Below are 20482 nucleotides of genomic sequence, written 5' to 3'. Positions count from 1 at the left end.
TTATTATATCAAACTAATATTTTTCCAACCAAAATATATTCTCTTAGTGTACACAATACATACTCAATTCCAAGGATAAACCATTCAAAACATCATATACACAACATTTACAACACATAATAGCAAATAAAAAAAAGTCACTTTTTTATCATATGTGAACCAAATCAAACTAAAGTCATTATTTAAGACAATATTTGAACAACAAATTGATAAGATACTTGGTTTGTTGTATTGAAGAGTTAGATATATAAACCGTTTAAGAAACATAATTCATTCAAATCCTTACAATTTTTTGAGCAAACAAACAAGAAAATTTGCTCTTTTTTATACAAATATGAGACTTGCGAGTTGCACATTGTTTGTTCTCCATTTTTTTAATGCTTAAATAAAAAGCAATTTCATTTTCTTTTTTTAAACTTTATCATCATGGAACCACCATCTAGTCTCTTTAGGAGATCTACCATTTCTACAGTTCTTCACATAGCGGTCATTATCTTCAGGGCGTTCCTGCAACCACAAGGGTAAAATGGTCATTTACTCACGTTAAACAAACTTTGTGTATACATCGTATAATGTAATTTGAAAGAATGAGTTAGGATTTCCCATATTGCATTGGTGTGTGTGCTAATTAGGTTCGTTTGTAAATTTTTTTAATAGAAGGGTAAAATGGTCATTTACTCACATTCAGAGAGTTTATACGTAAAAGAGAAACAAACTTTGTGTATACATACAAAAACATAATTTGAAAGTTCAATTTTATTTCTTTTCAAATGGGACGTGATAATCACGTATGTTTGTATTTGTTTTTGAATAGAAAGGGTAAAATGGTCATTTACTCACATTCAGAGAGTTTATACGGAAAAAAAAGAAACAAACTTTGTGTATACATACAAAAACATAATTTGAAAATTCAGTTTTGTTTCTTTTCAAATGGGACGTGATAATTGCGTATGTTTGTATTTGTTTTTGAACAAAAAGGGTAAAATGGTCATTTACTCACATTCAAATAGTTCATTCGAAAAAACAAAAGAAACAGGCTTTTTGTACAATTCACTATAGCATATCATTTTTCTATTTCAAGATGTTCAAGGAAATTGTAATATTTCCTTATTTAGCAAGTTTTAAAACCAAATCTATTTATACATTACAACATAATATTGTCATGAAGGGTTTTTTGGACTTTTTGTCTTTTTAGCATTAAATGAAAAACAAAAATCTTCCAATTACATCATTCCACTTTAGAAAATCCACCCAATTAAGTAGATTTTCAAAGTAGAATGTCTTGATATGAAAAACAAAAACTGAAACTAGAAAAAAGAAACGAAAGTAACATGAAATAAATTATAATAAATAAATAAATTTTAAGAGAGAATGAAACCTTGGCTGGTGAACTTGATAGCATGGAGAGAATGCTGATGCAGATAGAGCCAACAGTCATGGCTGGTGACCATGAATCATATAGAATATCTACAAAATAAATAAACCGATAAAAAATATTTATAAATCAAAAATAAAAATATAAACTTTTCAAGAATATAGAAAAAGAAGAGCTTATGAAAGTTTACATACCTAAACAAATATGCCCATTGCTGTAGATGTGAGGATGAAGAGGAGCAGGATGCAAAAATATCACCTGAGTCATTTCATCGAACAGATTGTAAGCAACAAGTGAAAAGGTATGATGAATTGATGATAAAGATACTTAGCATATAGAAATTGAATTCATTGTTTAATGTTTGTTTAATGTTTATCCACCTGAGGTGCTTCCATGGGATAATTCTCGGGAAAATCAACTTGGAGTTGGTATTTTTCATTAGCATAGATAGTTCCTTGAGCTCCATACACTTCAATCACCCACCTGTAAACAACGAATGTAAAAAAAACATCACGATTCATTCAGGAGTTTCACGAATTGTATGAGGAGTCGTAAAATTTGAAGTATCTGAATTTCAGAAAACCCTAGATTGGAAAGGACTGAAGTGATTTAATCTCAGAAGAGGGAGATCAGTATTCTCGTTGATCTCTTTTTGAGAAATTGTAATTGGGGAAAACGGTGAAATTGGAAATAGACAACGAAATAAACAGAATTTGAGAATGAAAATTTGAGAAACCGTTGAAGATTGTCGGTGACTTTGTGTGTAAATCCAGAGTGAGGATTGATCTGCCACTCCGTCAGCTCCTTTTGAAGTCTGTTGGTAGCAATTTTGCTTAGAACCTAATCAATCGAGATCAAACTACTCAAAAGATGATAATAATCAACAGATATACACGCAATCAATCGAAATCGAAGTGTTTGAAAAATTAATCAAGGCGTATAGACAAAGGTATATGTATGTATACATACGAATAGTGATAGAGATGTATACATAGAGAGGGAGGAGGAAATACCTTGCGAGAGGAAACGGAGGAACCGGTCATAGCGGCGGAGAATGGCGGAGATATGGGGAAGGGCACACTGCCTTTGTAGGTGTAGACCGGAGGAATCCAACATGCTTTCTCCTTTTAACTATTTTATACCGTATATTTTATGTATATTTTATTTTATTTTATTGGGTTATTGTCTTAATCCAATAAATGTTTAGTATATTGGTTTAAAAGGTTCATTATAATTATTTTTTGTATTTTAAGGGCATGAAGTTATGTTTTACCGTTTTAAAAGGTACCTTTATCTAGTTTATGAGGTAACCCCGCCTCGTCATATGCCAACTAAGCTTACGAGTCAACACATACTCGTTAGTGAGTCCACACGGTGCCACATCTACATGGATTAATTAGAGGAATTTACTTTCAACGACCCCCAACCACCCATAGAGCCCACGTAATCATTAGTTGTGGTGGGTATATTAATACTCGATAACCTCATGTAGGGTTTTAATCAAACCAAATCAAACACCTCTTTACCATTTTAAGCCAAAAATACATCCGACAAGAAACCCTAAATCACCCACCATGTCGGCTCCACCACCTTTCCCAGACTCCTTAAATTCATATGAGTGTCTCAACGAGAATGACATCCATTCCATTTTATATGACTGTGGCGAGAAAGTTATAGGGAACCAAAGTGAGATGCATCGTTTGAAGGAGCAACTAGGTCAAGACTTTATCATCTGTAGTGTCAACCACATTAGTCTCCAACATTGTCACAACTAGTAAATTAAGGTTAAGATTTTGGTTCTTGTGCGAGACAATCCCTCCATGTAAACCTGTAATAACCCATTTAGTGAGATTCAAACTTCAATGCTATTAAGATTCTACTTTCATACATTATCATTTAGGTCGAAACAACATCAGATAAGCCGAAACTCAATCCAATAAGCCAATTCCACTCAACTTTGAGCCTTAGCCCAAGAGTTGTCATTCCAAACCACTTATTGGACCAAAACTCTCTTATTGGGCCCTAATGGGCCGATAACTTCTCCAATTGGTCTTTTAGGCCTAAAATCACCTTTTGGGCCCTATTGGGCCAAAAGTCCCTTGATTTAATTTTCATTGCGCTGAAAACCCCTAAAATTGGGCCAATACCCTTCCTAGAACATTATTGGGCTGAAAACTCGTAGGACCAACTCAAGATCGAAGTCCACAAACATTTTTGGGCCAACCTTGGGTCAAGACCCCCCCCCCCTCTGGGCGGTTAGGGTTTGGTTAAACAAAAAAAAGAAGAAAAATGGGAGGAGTTACCTAGAGTTGCCACCTCAATATTACATGGCATACATCCATGCAAGTGACTAACATGCATCTAGGAAGAATAGCTTTTGTCCAACATATTCCCATGCACCACCACCCCCTCTCTTTCTTTAAAACTCGACAGAGCACCCCCCCTTTCCCCCCTCACCACTTTCATTCAACTACTTCTTCCATTCCACTCTATCTCAAGTGTTCCTTACTCCCTCAAGAATTTTTGAGTTCATCATCAACAAGGATCAATTACTAAGCTTCTTGGTAAGTCCATAGTAAACTTAAGGTGTTTTACTTCAATTTTATACTAAGATCATTCTTCTTACAACCTCATTTTCATGTATATGGCCCCTAGAACACCTACACTTCGAGATTTTCACCAATAACACAAGCTAGATTCAAAGTCTTCTTCATCTTCTTCAAAATATCAAAAATCCCCAATGTGAGATTCATACCCCACTATTTTTCATTTTTTCATACTCTTTGGGGGGAATACAAGTCAAAGTTTTGGTTAACCATTGGATAATTGCATGGACCATTGTGTTGTGTGTTTAACTTTTGGGTTTTTACTTGAACATGAAGTTTATTACATAGATCTTCATGAAATCATAAGATATGTGTTGTTAACATATATATATATATATATATATATATATATATATATATATATATATATATATATATATATATATATATATATATATATATTACTTGAAAAACTAGAAATATGGGGTTATACACTCCAAAAGTAGCAAAAATGAGTCTTGTGTGCACACATATATAGCATAAACCTAATTCCCAGCCTTCCTTAGAAAAGTTATAGTCCATTTACGGACTGTTTTGACCACCTTTAATGTAATATTTTTCAAAAACGTTTTACATGCCAATAGTTCAGGTTTATACCTTTCTAATTACTACTCTCACGTATTCATACGATTTTTCTAAAATTTTTGGCGATTTTTACAAAACTATCTACCATTTAGGAATAATCTCGGATCAGCCTGTAAAGATGAACATTTTCACACTAGTTTGAGGCCATTAAAAATCATGAGAAAATTTGTGAACAAATTAGACTCAATTTATAAACTCCCAGAGTTTACAGATCCAAAATTTAACTTACGATGATTTTTCTATAATTTTTCTAAAAACAAGGACCGAAAAGTCAAAAACTGGAAAATTGTTTTAACATACTAAAAGTGCTTATACTTGTGTTTAGATGTAAATTTAAAGGTTGTAACCTTTTGAAAACACCCAGACATGATAACTTGCATGTGTTTATATACTTTATTATATAAATATTTTCAATTACAGTAAATACACTCAAGTCGTTTTACAATAAAGAGAAGTTATAATTTACGTAAATCTGTTAAGGTTCTTGTGAGACTCTCCTTTAGTCGTACCTACCTAGCGTACGTGGTAAGTCCTATTAGTTATAACCAGAGTCTACTGGAGGGGGGAGTGAGGTAATTTTGTATAGATCTATATGAGGTTGACACCCCCACACATGAGCTATTCGTTACAGCTAGACTAAGCCAATCTAGGGTGACAAGTATCTTAAAGAAACCGACGTCTGAAAAACGTCAAGCCAGGCGCTCTCGTCATTAGTATGGTTATAACGACTGACATAGGGATTAACAACACTATTTTGGTTTACAAGAAGCTTTACTTCGTTAATTTTATTAAAATAAATGAAACTATATACTAATGTTTGTACACTATTCATTTTCATCATGGTCTTAGGGTTTAAGACTATAGTTCTCTATTAAGAAAATATTGGATTTTCTGGATATATTCATTATTACTCGACAAGGAAAAGAGCTATAGACAATAACAACATTATTTGAATTTACGAAGAATTTACACTCTACTAGTTTTTACAAAACACCAAACTATGTTTCGTATACTTTGTAAACTGATTTCACCACTCGGGTCTTAGGGTTTTAAGACCACAACACTTTTATATACTAGAAAATATAGGATTTTCTGGGGATATACTCTTTTCAACTACAAACAAAGGATAATAAAGGACATGCATGCAATTATACACGGTTTTGGAACAAGAATCACAAACTACTTTTTATAGAAACTATTGGATTTTGTGGAGTTTTACAACTTATTATAAGAGATGATATTACAAAGTTTTTCCTACAAACATGCTTATGAACTCACCAACATTCTATGTTGACAATTTTTAAAACAACTTCTATTCTCAGGGACTTAGTGAACAGGTACTCGAGCCTTGGATCTGGATTATGTTACTACCTTTTAAGCAATCCTACTTTATGTTATTTTTGTGTAATTCTTAAACAAGTACAATTTATAATACAATGAATGTTGGTATATTGTAATGTATGATGTTTGGTTTCTATATTTCATTCATATTCAACGGTTATGATACTATACATGAAGTCATCCGCCTTCGGACATTACCATCGTCCCGGTTCGGGGGTGTGACAAACACAAACTAGATGAACATGACAAGAAGTTTCAAGTTTTTGGTCTGGCCATGGGTGGCATGATGGTGAGATTGCTCGCGATGATGGTGGTTCTGCTCCACTTCGTTAAGAAGCTTGGATGAACTGTTGGTGGGACATTATGATATATATATATATATATATATATATATATATATATATATATATATATATATATATATATATATATATATCTTAGTTTTTATGTTTAAGCTTTTCTGTTTTTGTGTTTTTTATTTTTGTTTTTTTGTTTTTTTGTTTTTTGTTTTTTGTTTTTTGTTTTTTTTGGGATATATGGATGAATTGAAAAGACCTGTGTTGATGACAGACATTTTGTACCCCTAATGGCAATATTGAATTGATTAATGAAAAAAGACCTGATGAAATCAGGCAGTTTGTATTTAAACTTAAATCACACATTTTGTATCTAAAGTTTTCCTTATTCATAGATGTCCAGATGTTTTGACTTCCTGACAATCCGTTATTAGTGTATTGCAATGGAAGAAGAAAAAGGCAACAATAGTGTTAGTGAACCCCACATGCCTTGTACAATGGGGGTATTTTTGTCTTTTTGGCCAACTTAAATATGTAAAAAGGATGTGTAATTGCTTCTTTCACTATCTCACTTTGTTTTCTCCTTCATCAACTGTAACTCCCCGATTCTAAGGTATTGAATTATGGTTATAAATTTTCATGATTTCGAGGTCTACTTGACGAGTTGATTGCCCTGAATCGTTGAGTAGCAGCGGGTTGGTCCACGTGTTTAAATGACCTACTCACCGAGTCCAAGAAGGGACTCAACAAGTAGGAGTTGGTGGATGAAACCCTAATTTTCGGGGTTTTGCACTCTATTTAAGGGATCATTAGCCTCCTTTGGCCTCCTTGCAGTCCCTTGAGAGCTCAGCAAAACCCTAATATATGAGTGTATGCTCCATTTGTGTGTTTTAAGCTTTGGAAGAGGATTCTTGGAGAGAAGATCTTGGAGAACAAGTGCTTAGCAGCAAGGAAGGTGTAGGAATCAGAAATCTACCTCAATTAGAATCAAGTGAAGGTATCAAGTCGTTATCTTGACCTTATTTCCTTCTAGATCTCATTGGGTGAAGTTTAGGGCTTTTCTAGCATATTAGGAAGTTTTCTTGTGTATGAGCTAAGATCTGAAGTTACAACTTAAGATCTAAGCTCTCTTGGGTCTCTAAGCCCACAAAGCTTCCAGCTTTCGCAAGTATGAGACTCTCCTTAGGAGTAAAACTCCATCACAAGCTTGGATTTATCATTTAGAGTCTTTAGAGCCTTGCATTCAAGTAAAGTTTTCAAGTTTACGTGATAAACATGCCTTGGGGAATTGGATCTGCAATATGGAACCTGTTCATGGCTTAAAAAGCATCTGAACGGATGAAGGACTAAAGGGACTCGACGAGTTTCATGGTCAACTCGGTGAGTCCGATGAAGATTGTCGTGGGCTCTGTGAGTCAGTAGAGTGACTCGGCGAGTCAGCTAAGGTTTTCCCGACCTTTGGACAAGCATGAATTCGGCGAGTTGCAGGGAAACTCGACGAGTTGGCCAAGGATTTTATAGCCGCAAACATTAGGAACTCGACGGGTCACTCAAGTGACTCGGCGAGTTGACGAGTTATGTAAGGAACTCGGCGAGTGGCGGGTTGTACTCGAAGTGTTGAGGTAAATATAGACTTTTGACCTTGACCGTTGACTTTTACTTTGACCAAGGGTTTGACAATTGACTATTGGGGCATTTTGGGAGATTGGGAATTTACAAGTGTGGTTCTATGGTGAATATAGGTGGTGGAGTTTGTGTCGGTGATCCGAGAGTTTGAGCTTATCTTTCGAGTCGACAGTTGCGAGGTGAGTTATCCTCACTATATCAATAGGGTCTAAGGCACCAAGGCCAACCCTTTATGGATTGTATCTGGTTATGGCATGATATGTTTATTGGTTTGCATCCTGGTAGTTAGGATGAGGTTATGTTTATGCTTAGTGACCTGGTTAGCTCGGTGTCCTGGTTATAAGATGGTATTATGTGATATGCTAGTATGATCTTTTAGATTGGTATCCTGATAGATAGGATGGTATTATGTGTTATATGGTATGTTCTGTTTTATTAGTTCGTTGTCTATAGACTGTTATGTGATTATCTGTTATATGTGCACATGTTTGTTTGGCAGTGGAGGCTTATTTGCTTTGTGCGAAAGACAATAGACACGAGCATTCCAACCTGTTGGTTGTGGGTCGTGAGTATTCCATTCTGATGATGATTGGACTTATAGTATGTGGGCATTCCAACCTGTTGGTTGTGGGCCTAGGGGTATTCTATCCCAAGGATGATTGGACCTATAGTATGTTGGCATTCCAACCGATTGGTTGAGGGCCTGGGGTATTCCAACCTGATGGTTGATTGGACCAACACTATGTTGTTTATGATCATATGTGTATTATCGTGGGTATGGGTATATTGGGGGAACTCACAAAGCTTTCGGGCTTACAGTTTCAGTTTCTTGTTTCAGGTACTTCTGGATATCGCGGGAAGGCGAAGACATTATGTCACACCCCAAAACCGGAACGGCGGAAACGTTCTGGGGTGGATGACGTCATGTCAAGTATCACAACATATGTAGTATAGTAAATCAAAGTACAACAATCATTGCATTAATAGTAATAGTTTTACATGGTTTTCATTACAATACATCAAAATAATACAGGCAATGATATAAAAGCAGCTTAATACTAAGCTATCTTCATCAACAGCTCCGGGGATGTACCTATCTAATGCTAACCTGAGAATACAAGTTATTTGAAAAGCGAGTATCTATTCGGTTTTGAGCAATCTAACACTTCCTAAGTGTGCATGCAACCCTAATAAACCTTGGATCTATGTTTGTCTAAATACATGCAAAATAATAATTTTCCAAGGTTTATAACCTATCTAACATGGCATGGGGAACATTTCAACATAAAGAGTTAGAAGAGATTACATACCTTTTTGATAAGTTTGGTTCTTGAGGAGTTTGAGGGCCAAGCACTAATAGTGTGAATGCCTCAAATGGAATCACAAAACACCACAAACTCTTGGAAAACTTTGAGAGAGTATACACACTTGTATATTTCGGCCACACACAAGCTCACACACACTAGTTCACTAGTTGCCATTTCATGCTCCAAAAGCATGCTTATATATTGTGCATGGTTAGGGTGAAACCCTAATAACCCATGACCTTTCCTTTTCCAAGGATCCATGGGTTAAAAGCTCCATGGATCATCCATGGACTTCCATCCAAGCCTAGCCCATTAACAAATGAGTGTTAGCCCACACCATATAAAACAAATAGCCCATAATCTAATTAGTCTTCCTTTTAATCTCTAAATTAATTCATAATTAATTTAAGACTAAAACTAATTAAATAACATAACCTCATATTAATATATTATATTAATAAACATATGTGTATTACTCTCATAAAATTATCCATAAATAGTTCGGGTGAGATGCAACCCAAATGGACCATGCCGGGTCGGGTCAAGTATATACCAAATAAGTTATGGACTTAGACACTTTATCCAATAGACTCCCACTTGGATAAGTCTAATAACTCTATTTGCCTATATAACTTCAGGATCCAACCAGCAATCGTAGCTCTCGAAAACTCCGTTGAACTATGAAGCGCCATTTTAAGACAAGTGATCACATTATCCTCTGTTCTCATGATATCAGCCAGACAAACACATGGAACTATGTCTTGCTTATTGTCTGGCAGTTGTTTCTTGATTTCCGATTTGTTTGACAAAGAACTTCACTGAACACATCGATTTAGTTCTGACCGGGCCCGGTACATGGGTCAACACAAAATCATAGAGGGGCCCAGATATCGCTTCTATTTCTAGAAGGAACAGATAAACTTTGACTCATATGCTTGTTCTACTACTTGTTGAATTGTACACAAAGGCACGTTTTATAACATCAAGTTACTGATGCGTTTACGTGCAATCAATGCACAACCAACTCATAGGTAACAACTCCTATCTCTAGGTTTGAAGATTTATATGATATTATCGTCTCACGATCACTCAAGATAAATTCCATGAAGTGATACAAGTGAGCGTGGGTTTATGCCAATACTCATAGCTTATGAGTACTCATGAATGTTGCAGCAACCATTGCCATGTCTAAACACCTTTAGCCATCTACAAACCCAATTCATGACAATCTTGATTCATACCTACTTCCAACGTATGATCGATTGTGGAGGTTTGAATAAATTAATTATTCTGGAAGTCAAAACATGCAAAACTGAAACAATAGTAAATAATTGACAATGACAGTAACACTTTACTCATAAATAAATCACAAATTTTATTCATCATCAAACGTCAATTACATTTTACAAGTTTCAGGAACACTATCTAATCTGTAAAACTAATATTGTCCCTCAGCCCGATGCGCCTCGCATGCTGAAAATGCTTAACCCTTGTCAGTCCCTTCATAAGGGGATCTGCAGGATTCTCATCCGACGATATCCTCCTTGTCACGAGGAGTCCTTCTTCAATCTTGTGTCTTATGAAGTGATATTTTCTGTCAATGTGTCGGGATCTGCCATGATCTATTGGTTCCTTGGCTAAGGCAACCGCACTATTGTTGTCACAAAAAATCTCCATAGGTTCCTTAATAGCTGGTACAACTCCAAGGTCTCCGATGAAGTTCTTTAGCCATATCGCCTCCTTCGTTGCTTCACTCGCTGCTATATACTCTGATTCACAAGTCGAATCAGCCACCGTCTCCTACTTGGAACTCTTCCAAGAAATTGCCCCTCTATTTAAGGTAAAGATCCAGCCCGACTAAGAGCGGAAGTTATCCCTATCAGTCTGAAAACGAGCATCACTATACCCTAATACTCTCAAGTCATCACTCCCACCAAGGGTAAGGATCCAATCCTTAGTCCTCCACAGGTACTTGAGAATGTTCTTTACCGTGGTCCAATGAGCCTTGCCAGGGTTCCCCTGATACATGCTGACCATGCTCAAAGCAAAGGCCACATCAGGTTGGGTACAAGTCATAGCATACATGATCGAGCCAACAACGGAAGCATACGATAGTTAGCTCATCTCAACTATCTCTGCCTCTGTACTCGGACTCTGAGTCTTACTCAGTTTGACATTGCTTTGGATCGGTAAATCTCCTTTCTTGGAATTCTCCATGTTGAACCTTTTCAACACCTTATCCACGTAGGTACTCTGACTAAGTCCAATTAGTCTTTTACTCCTTTCTCTTAATATCCTTATCCCTAGAATATAGGCAGCCTCCCCTAGGTCCTTCATAGCAAAACACTTCCCAAGCCAAAACTTAACCTCCTGCAAGGTTGGAATGTCATTTCCTATAAGTAGTATGTCATCCACATACAGTACCAAGAAGCTAACTATACTCCCACTAGCTCTGACATACACGCAAGACTCATCTTTGCTTCTCGAGAAGCCAAACTCTTTGACCTTCTCATCAAAACAAAGATTCCAGCTACGAGATGCTTGTTTTAATCCATAAATGGATTTCTTAAGCTTGCATACTCTATTTGGGTACTCTGGACTGACAAAACCCTCTGGCTGATTCATGTATACATCCTCATCCAACTTTCCATTAAGGAAAGCGGTTTTGACATCCATTTGCCATATTTCATAATCATGAAATGCGGCAATGGCTAGCATAACCCTAATAGACTTAATTTTTGCTACCGGCGAGAAGGTTTCATCATAATCAATGCCTTGAGTTTGAGTAAAACCCTTCGCAACCAGTCGAGCCTTATAAGTATGCACTTTTCCTTCCATGTCGGTCTTCTTCTTGAAGATCCATTTGCACCCGACTGTTTTACGGCCTGGTACATTGTCAACCAAGTTCCAAACTTGATTGTCATACATGGATTGCATCTCGCTGTCCATAGCCTCCTTCCATTTAGCAGACTCCGGGCCTGCCATGGCTTCCTTAACACTGCTAGGTTCATCCAAATTTACCAGTGTACTATCACTGATAAACGTATCACCTTCCGTAGTAATATGAAAGCCATAATAAAACGAAGGTGTGTTCCTAACCCGTGTGGAACGCCTCGGAGGTACAGACATGTCAGTTTGCCCAACATGAGTTTCCTCCTCAGGTTGATTGCTAGTGTCTGAGGTTCCTTCACCGATTGCTTCTTGAATTTCTTCAAGATCAATTTGCCTCCCACTGTCTCCTTGGCTTATAAATTCTCTCTCACGAAAGACCCCTCTTCTTGCTACAAAGACCACATTCTCACTGGGTCTGTAGAAGAGGTAACCGAAGGATTTCTATAGGTAGCCGATGAAAATACACCTTTCACTTCGGGGTTCGAGCTTATCATGAGTCTCACGCCTCACGAAAGCCTCGCAACCCCAAATCTTGATGTGGTCTAAATTGGGAACCTTCCCAGTCCACATCTCATGAGGTGTTTTGGTAACCTTCTTTGTAGGGACTAGATTAAGGATATGGGAGGCAGTCTCTAAGGCATACCCCCAAAAAGAGATTGGTAACGAAACTCGACTCATCATAGAGCGAACCATGTCTAACAGGGTTCGATTACGCCTCTCAGCTACACCATTCAGCTGTGGTGTCCTGGGAGGAGTCAATTGTGAGACAATCCCACACTCCTTAAGATAGTCAAGGAACTCGGTACTAAGATACTCACCACCTCGATCGGATCGAAGCATCTTAATGTTCCTGCCCAATTGATTTTCTACTTCGTGTTTGAATTCCTTAAACCTTTCAAAGGTTTCTGACTTATGTTTGAGTAAGTAGACATATCCGTATCTACTAAAATCATCAATGAAAGTCACATAATACCGATTAGCTTCCCTTGTGGCGGTTTTGAATGGCCCACACACATCAGTATGTATTAGGTCCAACAAACCCTCACCCCTCTCACAAGTTCCAGTGAAGGGTGATTTTGTCATCTTTCCAAGTAGACAAGATTCACAACTATCATCCGATTTAAGGTCGAATGATTCCAAGACTCCACTCTTTTGGAGTTGGCCTATGCGTTTCTTGTTTACATGTCCAAGACGAAAATGCCACAATGATGCTTTATCTAGGCTAGTAGAAGAATCAATATACAATACATTATTTCCTAAGTTTTCTACAATCGACACAGTTTCATACACACCATCACAAGGTAACGCTTTAAAATAAAACACATTATTAAAGAAAGCATTAATACCACCACATTCATTATCAAACGAAAAGGTAAAACCTTGTTTATACAAAGCATGAAAAGAAATAATATTCCTCGACATTTCAGACGAGTACACACATTTATTCAAATCTAATTTTAACCCATTATTAAGCAACAAAGTATAAACTCCAATCTTGGAAACAGGTGAAGCCTTCCTATTCCCCATGATTAAGTTTATCTTCCCGTGCTCCACGTCCTCACTTCTTCTTAGGTCCTGCAAATCAGAACATATGTGAATACCACATCCTGTATCAAGCACCCAAGAGTTAGAATATGTTTAGTAATTAGACAATATAGTGTAAATACCTGCATGGGTGGGTTTCACTTTCCCATCCTTTAGATCCTGCAAGTACTTAGGGCAGTTTCGCTTCCAGTGTGCCTTTTCATGGCAATAAAAGCATTCAACATCCTTGGGAATGGCAGAAGGAGTGACAGAACCGCTCTTGGTCTTCGATGAGGAGCCTTCAAGAGACTTTCCCTTGGTACCCTTCGAAGGGTGCTTCCTCTTTTTCCCTTTGCCTTGCCCGATAGCTAAAACAGGGGTAGATGTTGGAGTAGGAGTAGTAGAGGTAACAACCGCCTTGCCCTTAAGACCGGTTTCAGCGGTCTTTAAGAGTCCTTGAAGCTTGCTGAGGGTAACTTCCTTCTTGTTCATATGATATGTCATATGAAAATGGTCATAACAAGAAGGTAAGGAGTGCAAAATGATGTCAATTGCCAACTCCTCAGGGATGTTCACATTCAGCTTCAGCAAACGATCCACATACCTTTGCATCTTTTACATGTGAGCCGTGACGGAATCACCGTCCTTCATGCGGGTAGTTATAATGGAGGAGATTATTTCATACCGCTCCTGACGAGCACTTTGATGGTACCTTTCCATCAGGTCTTGGTGCATCTCAAAAGGGTAGAAATCTTCATATGACTTTTGGAGCTCGACTGTCATCGTGGCCATCATGATACATGCCACCTTAGTAGCATCTCTCTCATGTGTCCTGAATTCAGCGATCTCCTCAGGAGTAGCAGTAGACTCATCAAGCTCTTTTAACTCCTTATCGAGGATATATTCCTTGTCCTCATAACGAGTAACCATCCTGAAGTTCCTAATCCAATCCATGAAGTTGGAACCATCAAAGATGACCCTCCCACAAAATTTCATGAGAGAGAAAGAACCAGTTGGGTTAGAGCCTGAAGCATTAGTGTTGGAAGACATCTGAAAGAAGAAAGCAAGTTTAGATTAGATATATAGAATCCTTAATAAGACACCTAAATGTAATATTAAGGCTAGGACCCAATCACAATATATTATACTTAGAAGAGGGATGCCGTAATCTAAGTAATAATATATTTGAAAGGTAGGCGAATGACGATTCACCAATTTCCACCATGAAAAACAAAATGTATTATTAGGTTTTAATTGGATTTAAAATTCCTAGATTCTTTTGAGATTCATTGAACTTTTCAATGGCATGTTTCAATCTCGATTGTGCCCTTCAAGTTTTGTGACTGGGATGTCGAGGATCACAAAACAAGGTGTGAATAACCATGCTAATTCACTTGGTACCCTTAATATTATCACCTAATCAATGTGCCGGTTAACCACACACGCTCCATTGATCTATGACAAACATTAAGTCACCCTTCGTGATCCTTACTAGTCCAAGTTAGTGTGCCGGTTAACCACACATGCTCCACCAACGACTTGGTAAGGTACAAAGTGCGAATTCCATGGACTAGCACCATGTTCACATTTTTCCTAAAATAACTAAGATTGGGAATTAAAATGTTTAGTTACTTTATAATAATCATTATACTTTTAATGAGGATTTAAAGTCATTGTCCTACCCGTTCGGCTAACGACCCTCCACCAGTCAAGCAAGCGGTGGGTGAGAGTGGACACCCATTAAGTCGCCATTTTATAGGCAACAACCTTATACCCACCTTATAGACTGGCTTCGTGAATGAGGCCTACTAACGGTAGAACGACTTATTCTTATACATATATATAATATTTAACCATTAATGTTATAAATAGTATAAGGGTTGAATTTTAACTATTAAAACTCTAAGGGTTGGCATTAAAGTTTATTAAAGTGTGTGAAACTTTACAAATTCCAAAACTTGAGGGCAAGTTTTGTAACTATCCAAAACTTTTCATTTCATAACATATGAATTAAAGGTTCATAAAAATGAAGACTCTTCATTTTCATGTAACTTATGTGTTTAAATGTGTGTGTTAAAGAAAGTGACCTTTGGATATCCATAACTTGAGGACAAATTATGGACTCCATTAAAACACATAAATGATCAAGAATTAATTCTAAACAATTCAGCAAATAATTCCTATCATCTTCTAAATTCATAAGAACATGAACATGATCATCAAAATTTCAAGAATTATATGAACACATAAAATCATGGAATTTTGATATATGCTATTGTAAATGGATTAGAACAACCATTACACCAACTAAAACAAGTTTTAAAACACCAAAACAGTTTAGGGTAATGTTTCTAGTCCATTTCCAACAGCTAAAGTCGAAAATCTGCACTCTGTCGCTCCTACTCGTCGAGTGCATGAACCTACTCGGCGAGTAGGTTGAAGATACACATGGACTCGGCGAGTCCCCCCATGGACTCGACGAGTTCATTAGTCAGACAGCAAGTTTTTCGACTTTTTCAACTATTTTGCATCAAGTATCAAACAAGCAAGCCTAGGCTCTGATACCACTGTTGGGTTTTGAGCAATCTAACACTTCTTAAGTGTGCATGCAACCCTAATAAACCTTGGATCTATGTTTGTCTAAATACATGCAAAATAATAATTTTCCAAGGTTTATAACCTATCTAACATGGCATGGGGAACATTTCAACATAAAGAGTTAGAAGAGATTACATACCTTTTTGATGAGTTTGGTTCTTGAGGAGTTTGAGGGCCAAGCACCAATAGTGTGAATGCCTCAAATGGAATCACAAAACACCACAAAATCTTGGAAAACTTTGAGAGAGCATACACACTTGTATATTTCGGCCACACACAAGCTCACACACACTAGTTCACTAGTTGCCATTTCATGCTCCAAAAGCATGCTTATATGGTGTGCATGGTTAGGGTGAAACCCTAATAACCCATGACCTTTACTTTTCCAAGGATCCATGGGTTAAAAGCTCCATGGATCATCCATGGACTTCCATCCAAGCCTAGCCCATTAACAAATGAGTGTTAGCCCACACCATATAAAACAAATAGCCCATAATCTAATTAGTCTTCCTTTTAATCTATAAATTAATTCATAATTAATTTAAGACTAAAACTAATTAAATAACATAACCTCATATTAATATATTATATTAATAAACATATGTGTATTACTATCATAAAATTATCCATAAATAGTTCGGGTGAGATGCAACCCAAATGGACCATGCCGGGTCGGGTCAAGTATATACCAAATAAGTTATGGACTTAGACACCTTATCCAACAGTATCATCATTTTTACAAATGCTGGTGAGTTCATAAGTATTTAGTGACATTTCATTCAAATAACTTCATAAAGTAATAGTTTATGTGTTTACAGTGTATTAGAGTTCTTTCCAGAAAATCCTATATTTTCTTTAATCAAAGCAGCCTTCTACCAAGACTGGTCAGTGTTATGTGGTAGAAAGTGGTTTTCCCTTAATTGCTATCATTATCAAAATACTGAATTTGATTATTAAAGAAACCAAGAGAAGACATGGAAATAACATATGCGTCAGCAGTGAGGATTGCTGACTAAGGCAAAGGAATCATAGACTCCAGGAGAGTATCGAACGAACGACACGCCTGGCTCAGTCTAACAAATAGATACACATACCCCAGAAGGTACCAAATGAAAGGTACAACTGGTAAGGCCCAAGATAGTGAATACAGACCGCAGGCAATATCAAATGAAAGATACGTCTAGCCAGGTCTAAAACAGTGAATACAGTGGATACAGACCCCAGACAGCATCAAATGAGAGATACGTCTTGTAAGGTCAAAAAAGAGGAGACAAACCCCAGACAGTATCAAATGAAAGATACGTCTTGTAGGGTCAAAACAGAGGAGATAGACCCCAGACAATATCAAATGAAAGATACGTCTTGTAAGGTCAAAACAGAGGAGACAGATCCCAGACAGTATTAAATGAAAGATACGTCATGTAGGGTCAAAACAGTGTGACTCTGAAAATGAATTACCAGCATACAGTGTAAATTGCTGGCGAAATACCATTACCTTAAGGCCGTGAATTATAAGGTAACCCAGGATACTCGTAACCATACTAACCGATACTAGAGTACCAGATGCCCTACAAGCGTCTATATAATGTGACATTTGTCACCCCTTGGCTTGGTGAGCCGTGGACTGTAGCTAGCAGTCAGGGTGCGGGGGTGTTAATCCCATATAGATCTATACACACAATGTTCGCTCTCCCTACAGGAGATTCTGGTTACCAACTAGACGACGGAGAAGGCCGCGTCCCGAAGATGCATCCCCAAATAGAGGATAGTATGTTTCTAGAGGGGAGTGGGTTTCTAATGTAAGTGTTGTAATAGAGGTAGAGACTTCCAAATAGTGGGTAGTGTATTTCTAATGTAAGTGTAGACTAGAGGTAGAGACTCTTAACTGAACTGACTAGAGAATTCCTATATATCTATGCTTGTGTACATAATGAATCGAACGACCTTTGGATGGACATCCGATCCCACCAGACCACATCTCAACGAAGAAAAGGAAATAGGGCAGACAAGCCTTCCTAAGTCCTTCAATCATTATTTATATGCATCTATACAAGCACAAACATACATCTAACTACGCTTGAGTGTGTATCAAGTGGTATCATACAGTGAAGTATAAGTGTACGGTGGAACATCTGAGTCGTGAAGTATAAGCGTACAGAGTGGGATAATCGAATCATGAGGTATATGTGTACCAAGTGTAAGTGTATCACGAAGTGGAAACGACGATAAGTGAAGTAAGAGCGTCTATCAGGTATAAGCGACTACAAGTATAAGTGACATAGAGACAATAACAGGTATAAGCGATATATAGACAATAACATGTATAAACGCATCACGAAGTGAAAGCGTTTTCGAGTAGGAGTTTGAAATACATGAAAGCGAAGCAGCGGTAACTAACAAGTAAAAACATATGTTGTGAAAGGAAACTTTGATGAAAAGCCTTTAAACTCGGGGAAAATCACAATTTGTATTCTTTTGTAAAATATGTTTGAAAACCTTTGGAAATCTTTCATAAACCAGTTTGAAATGAATTTAGATGAAACATTATAAGTAAGAGTTTTGAAATAATTGAAACCATTATAGTGTCCTACTCAGTAAAAGAGTGTACAGTGGTAAAATCTTGTGCATGCGGGTTATCAATCACCTGTGATTGATATGATAAATGGCATGTTTAACTTATATTCCCCCCCCCTATAAAACATGTAAAAACATTTAAAAGGTTCATTCAGGGGTATGAACTCACCTGGTGTAAGTAGGTCCGACGAAGGTGCCGTTTGGGCGTTCGGTGTCACGCAAGGACTTGAACACACACAATGACCTATTTAACATATGATAACATATGTTCACATACAATTAGCATATTTAATACTAGTTAAACAAATATACGCGCTCACAGGAGCGGAAAACACTTTGGTTAAGTGTTTGGGTGTCCCGGGTAGCGTTTAAGGGTGTGTATGGCTAAGGAATGGAGTTTACTCTCCGAGAGTAAACCCTTATCACATAGTTCACGGACCAGGGACTACTCACCATGAGTTTACGGCCTTAAACTCATGGTGATGGGTTCTAGGGTGTTTTAAGGCTTCTAGCTTGTTCATGGAATTTTTCTAAGTACTTTTCATAAAAGGCATGAGTGGGTTTAAGGCTTCTAAGGGCTCCTTATAGGAGTTTACGGACTAGGGACACTCCTATGGGAGTTTATGGCCGTAAAATCTCATTCTTTGAGTTAAATGAAGTTATAAGCCCCTATTACCTTTCTAGCAATTTCTAATGGAGTGTGATGCCATTTTGGGGGATTAAAACCATGATTTGGGCATGTTTTGGGGAGTTTACGACCTTGGTACATACTTGGGCCGTAAACTCCTTTTTCCCTTTCATTTTGATGTGTTTAAGTGATCAAAAGCCCAATTACTAAGTCCCTAATTTATATATGAAGCCTAAGGGTGGTTTGGGAGTGTTTTGGAGGCTTTTTGACATAGTTTAGAGGTGTTTACGGCCTAAGCATGTGCTTGGGCCGTAAACTCTCTTTTATGCCTCATTTTGATTGCTTTAAATGATCAAACACTCCAGGGCTAGGTCCTCAATTAGTTTCCAAGCTTAAGGATGTGTTTAAAGGCAAGTTTGGCATCATTTTAGGGTTTACGGCCCTAGAGTGTTCCTGGGCCGTAAACTCCTTATTCCATGCCTTCTTCGATGATTTTGAGGGATAAACACAAGCCAATATGTTTGGAACAAGCTAGGGTAAGGAGACTTACAATTTGGAAGCGTTTGGTTTCGGATTCGAGGCGAAAACGGGTCTAGAAAGAGAAAGTATAGAGAGAGAGTGGAAAAGCTCCAAATGGAATTTACTCCCCTTTATATATATGGGTGGGAGTTGGAGCTCAGTGGAATTCTACCCGATACTGCCGTTATACGGGGCTTTAGGTCGCACCCGATTTAGTGGTCGTAATAATAAAACTTAACATTTCTAATTAAATGGAAATATGTGCTATGTGTTTTATTTCATTTTATCACGACTTAATGGCATTTTTAAATGTAAACAATTGGGATGTTTATTAAATTGACGACTTCTAATTAACGGAACTTTTAAACAGTGGAATATTCCGTTAACGGTAACGGGGAAATGTGAAGGGACAACTGGTGTCTCTACAAGGTTAGGGTTCGAAATGGATTTTATCAAGATGAGTGAGGCACGAAGAGTGTTGTCGGGAAGTCACATATCAAGTCTAAGAAGTGGATCGATCAGGTGTGAATCTGTGGTATATCCGAAAGTAGTAGTGGTCTGACGAGGGTTGGACCAAGTCTCCATGGGGATTCTCATATGGTCCTAAGCTC

General features: G+C 37.4%; 1 protein-coding gene across 1 annotated transcript; it reads right to left on the bottom strand.

Moving 5' to 3' along the window:
- Nucleotides 1-206: 206 nt before the first annotated feature.
- Nucleotides 207-2489, bottom strand: LOC145043668 (putative ubiquitin-conjugating enzyme E2 16). Its single transcript, XM_078992384.1, has 6 exons — nucleotides 2389-2489; nucleotides 2112-2215; nucleotides 1756-1858; nucleotides 1570-1633; nucleotides 1379-1467; nucleotides 207-507 (listed from the first exon to the last, which is right to left on the bottom strand). Exons 1-6 carry the CDS (start codon nucleotides 2416-2418, stop codon nucleotides 412-414), a joined length of 486 nt encoding a protein of 161 aa, XP_078848510.1. The 5' UTR covers nucleotides 2419-2489; the 3' UTR covers nucleotides 207-411.
- Nucleotides 2490-20482: the final 17993 nt, after the last annotated feature.

Source organism: Lactuca saligna, chromosome 4 (genome assembly GCF_052625555.1).
Source record: "Lactuca saligna cultivar CGN05327 chromosome 4, ASM5262555v1, whole genome shotgun sequence".
NCBI classification, from domain to species: Eukaryota; Viridiplantae; Streptophyta; class Magnoliopsida; order Asterales; family Asteraceae; genus Lactuca; species Lactuca saligna.
The sequence above is the reverse complement of the archived record's forward strand: the minus strand, read 5'-3'. Positions and strand labels throughout refer to the sequence as shown.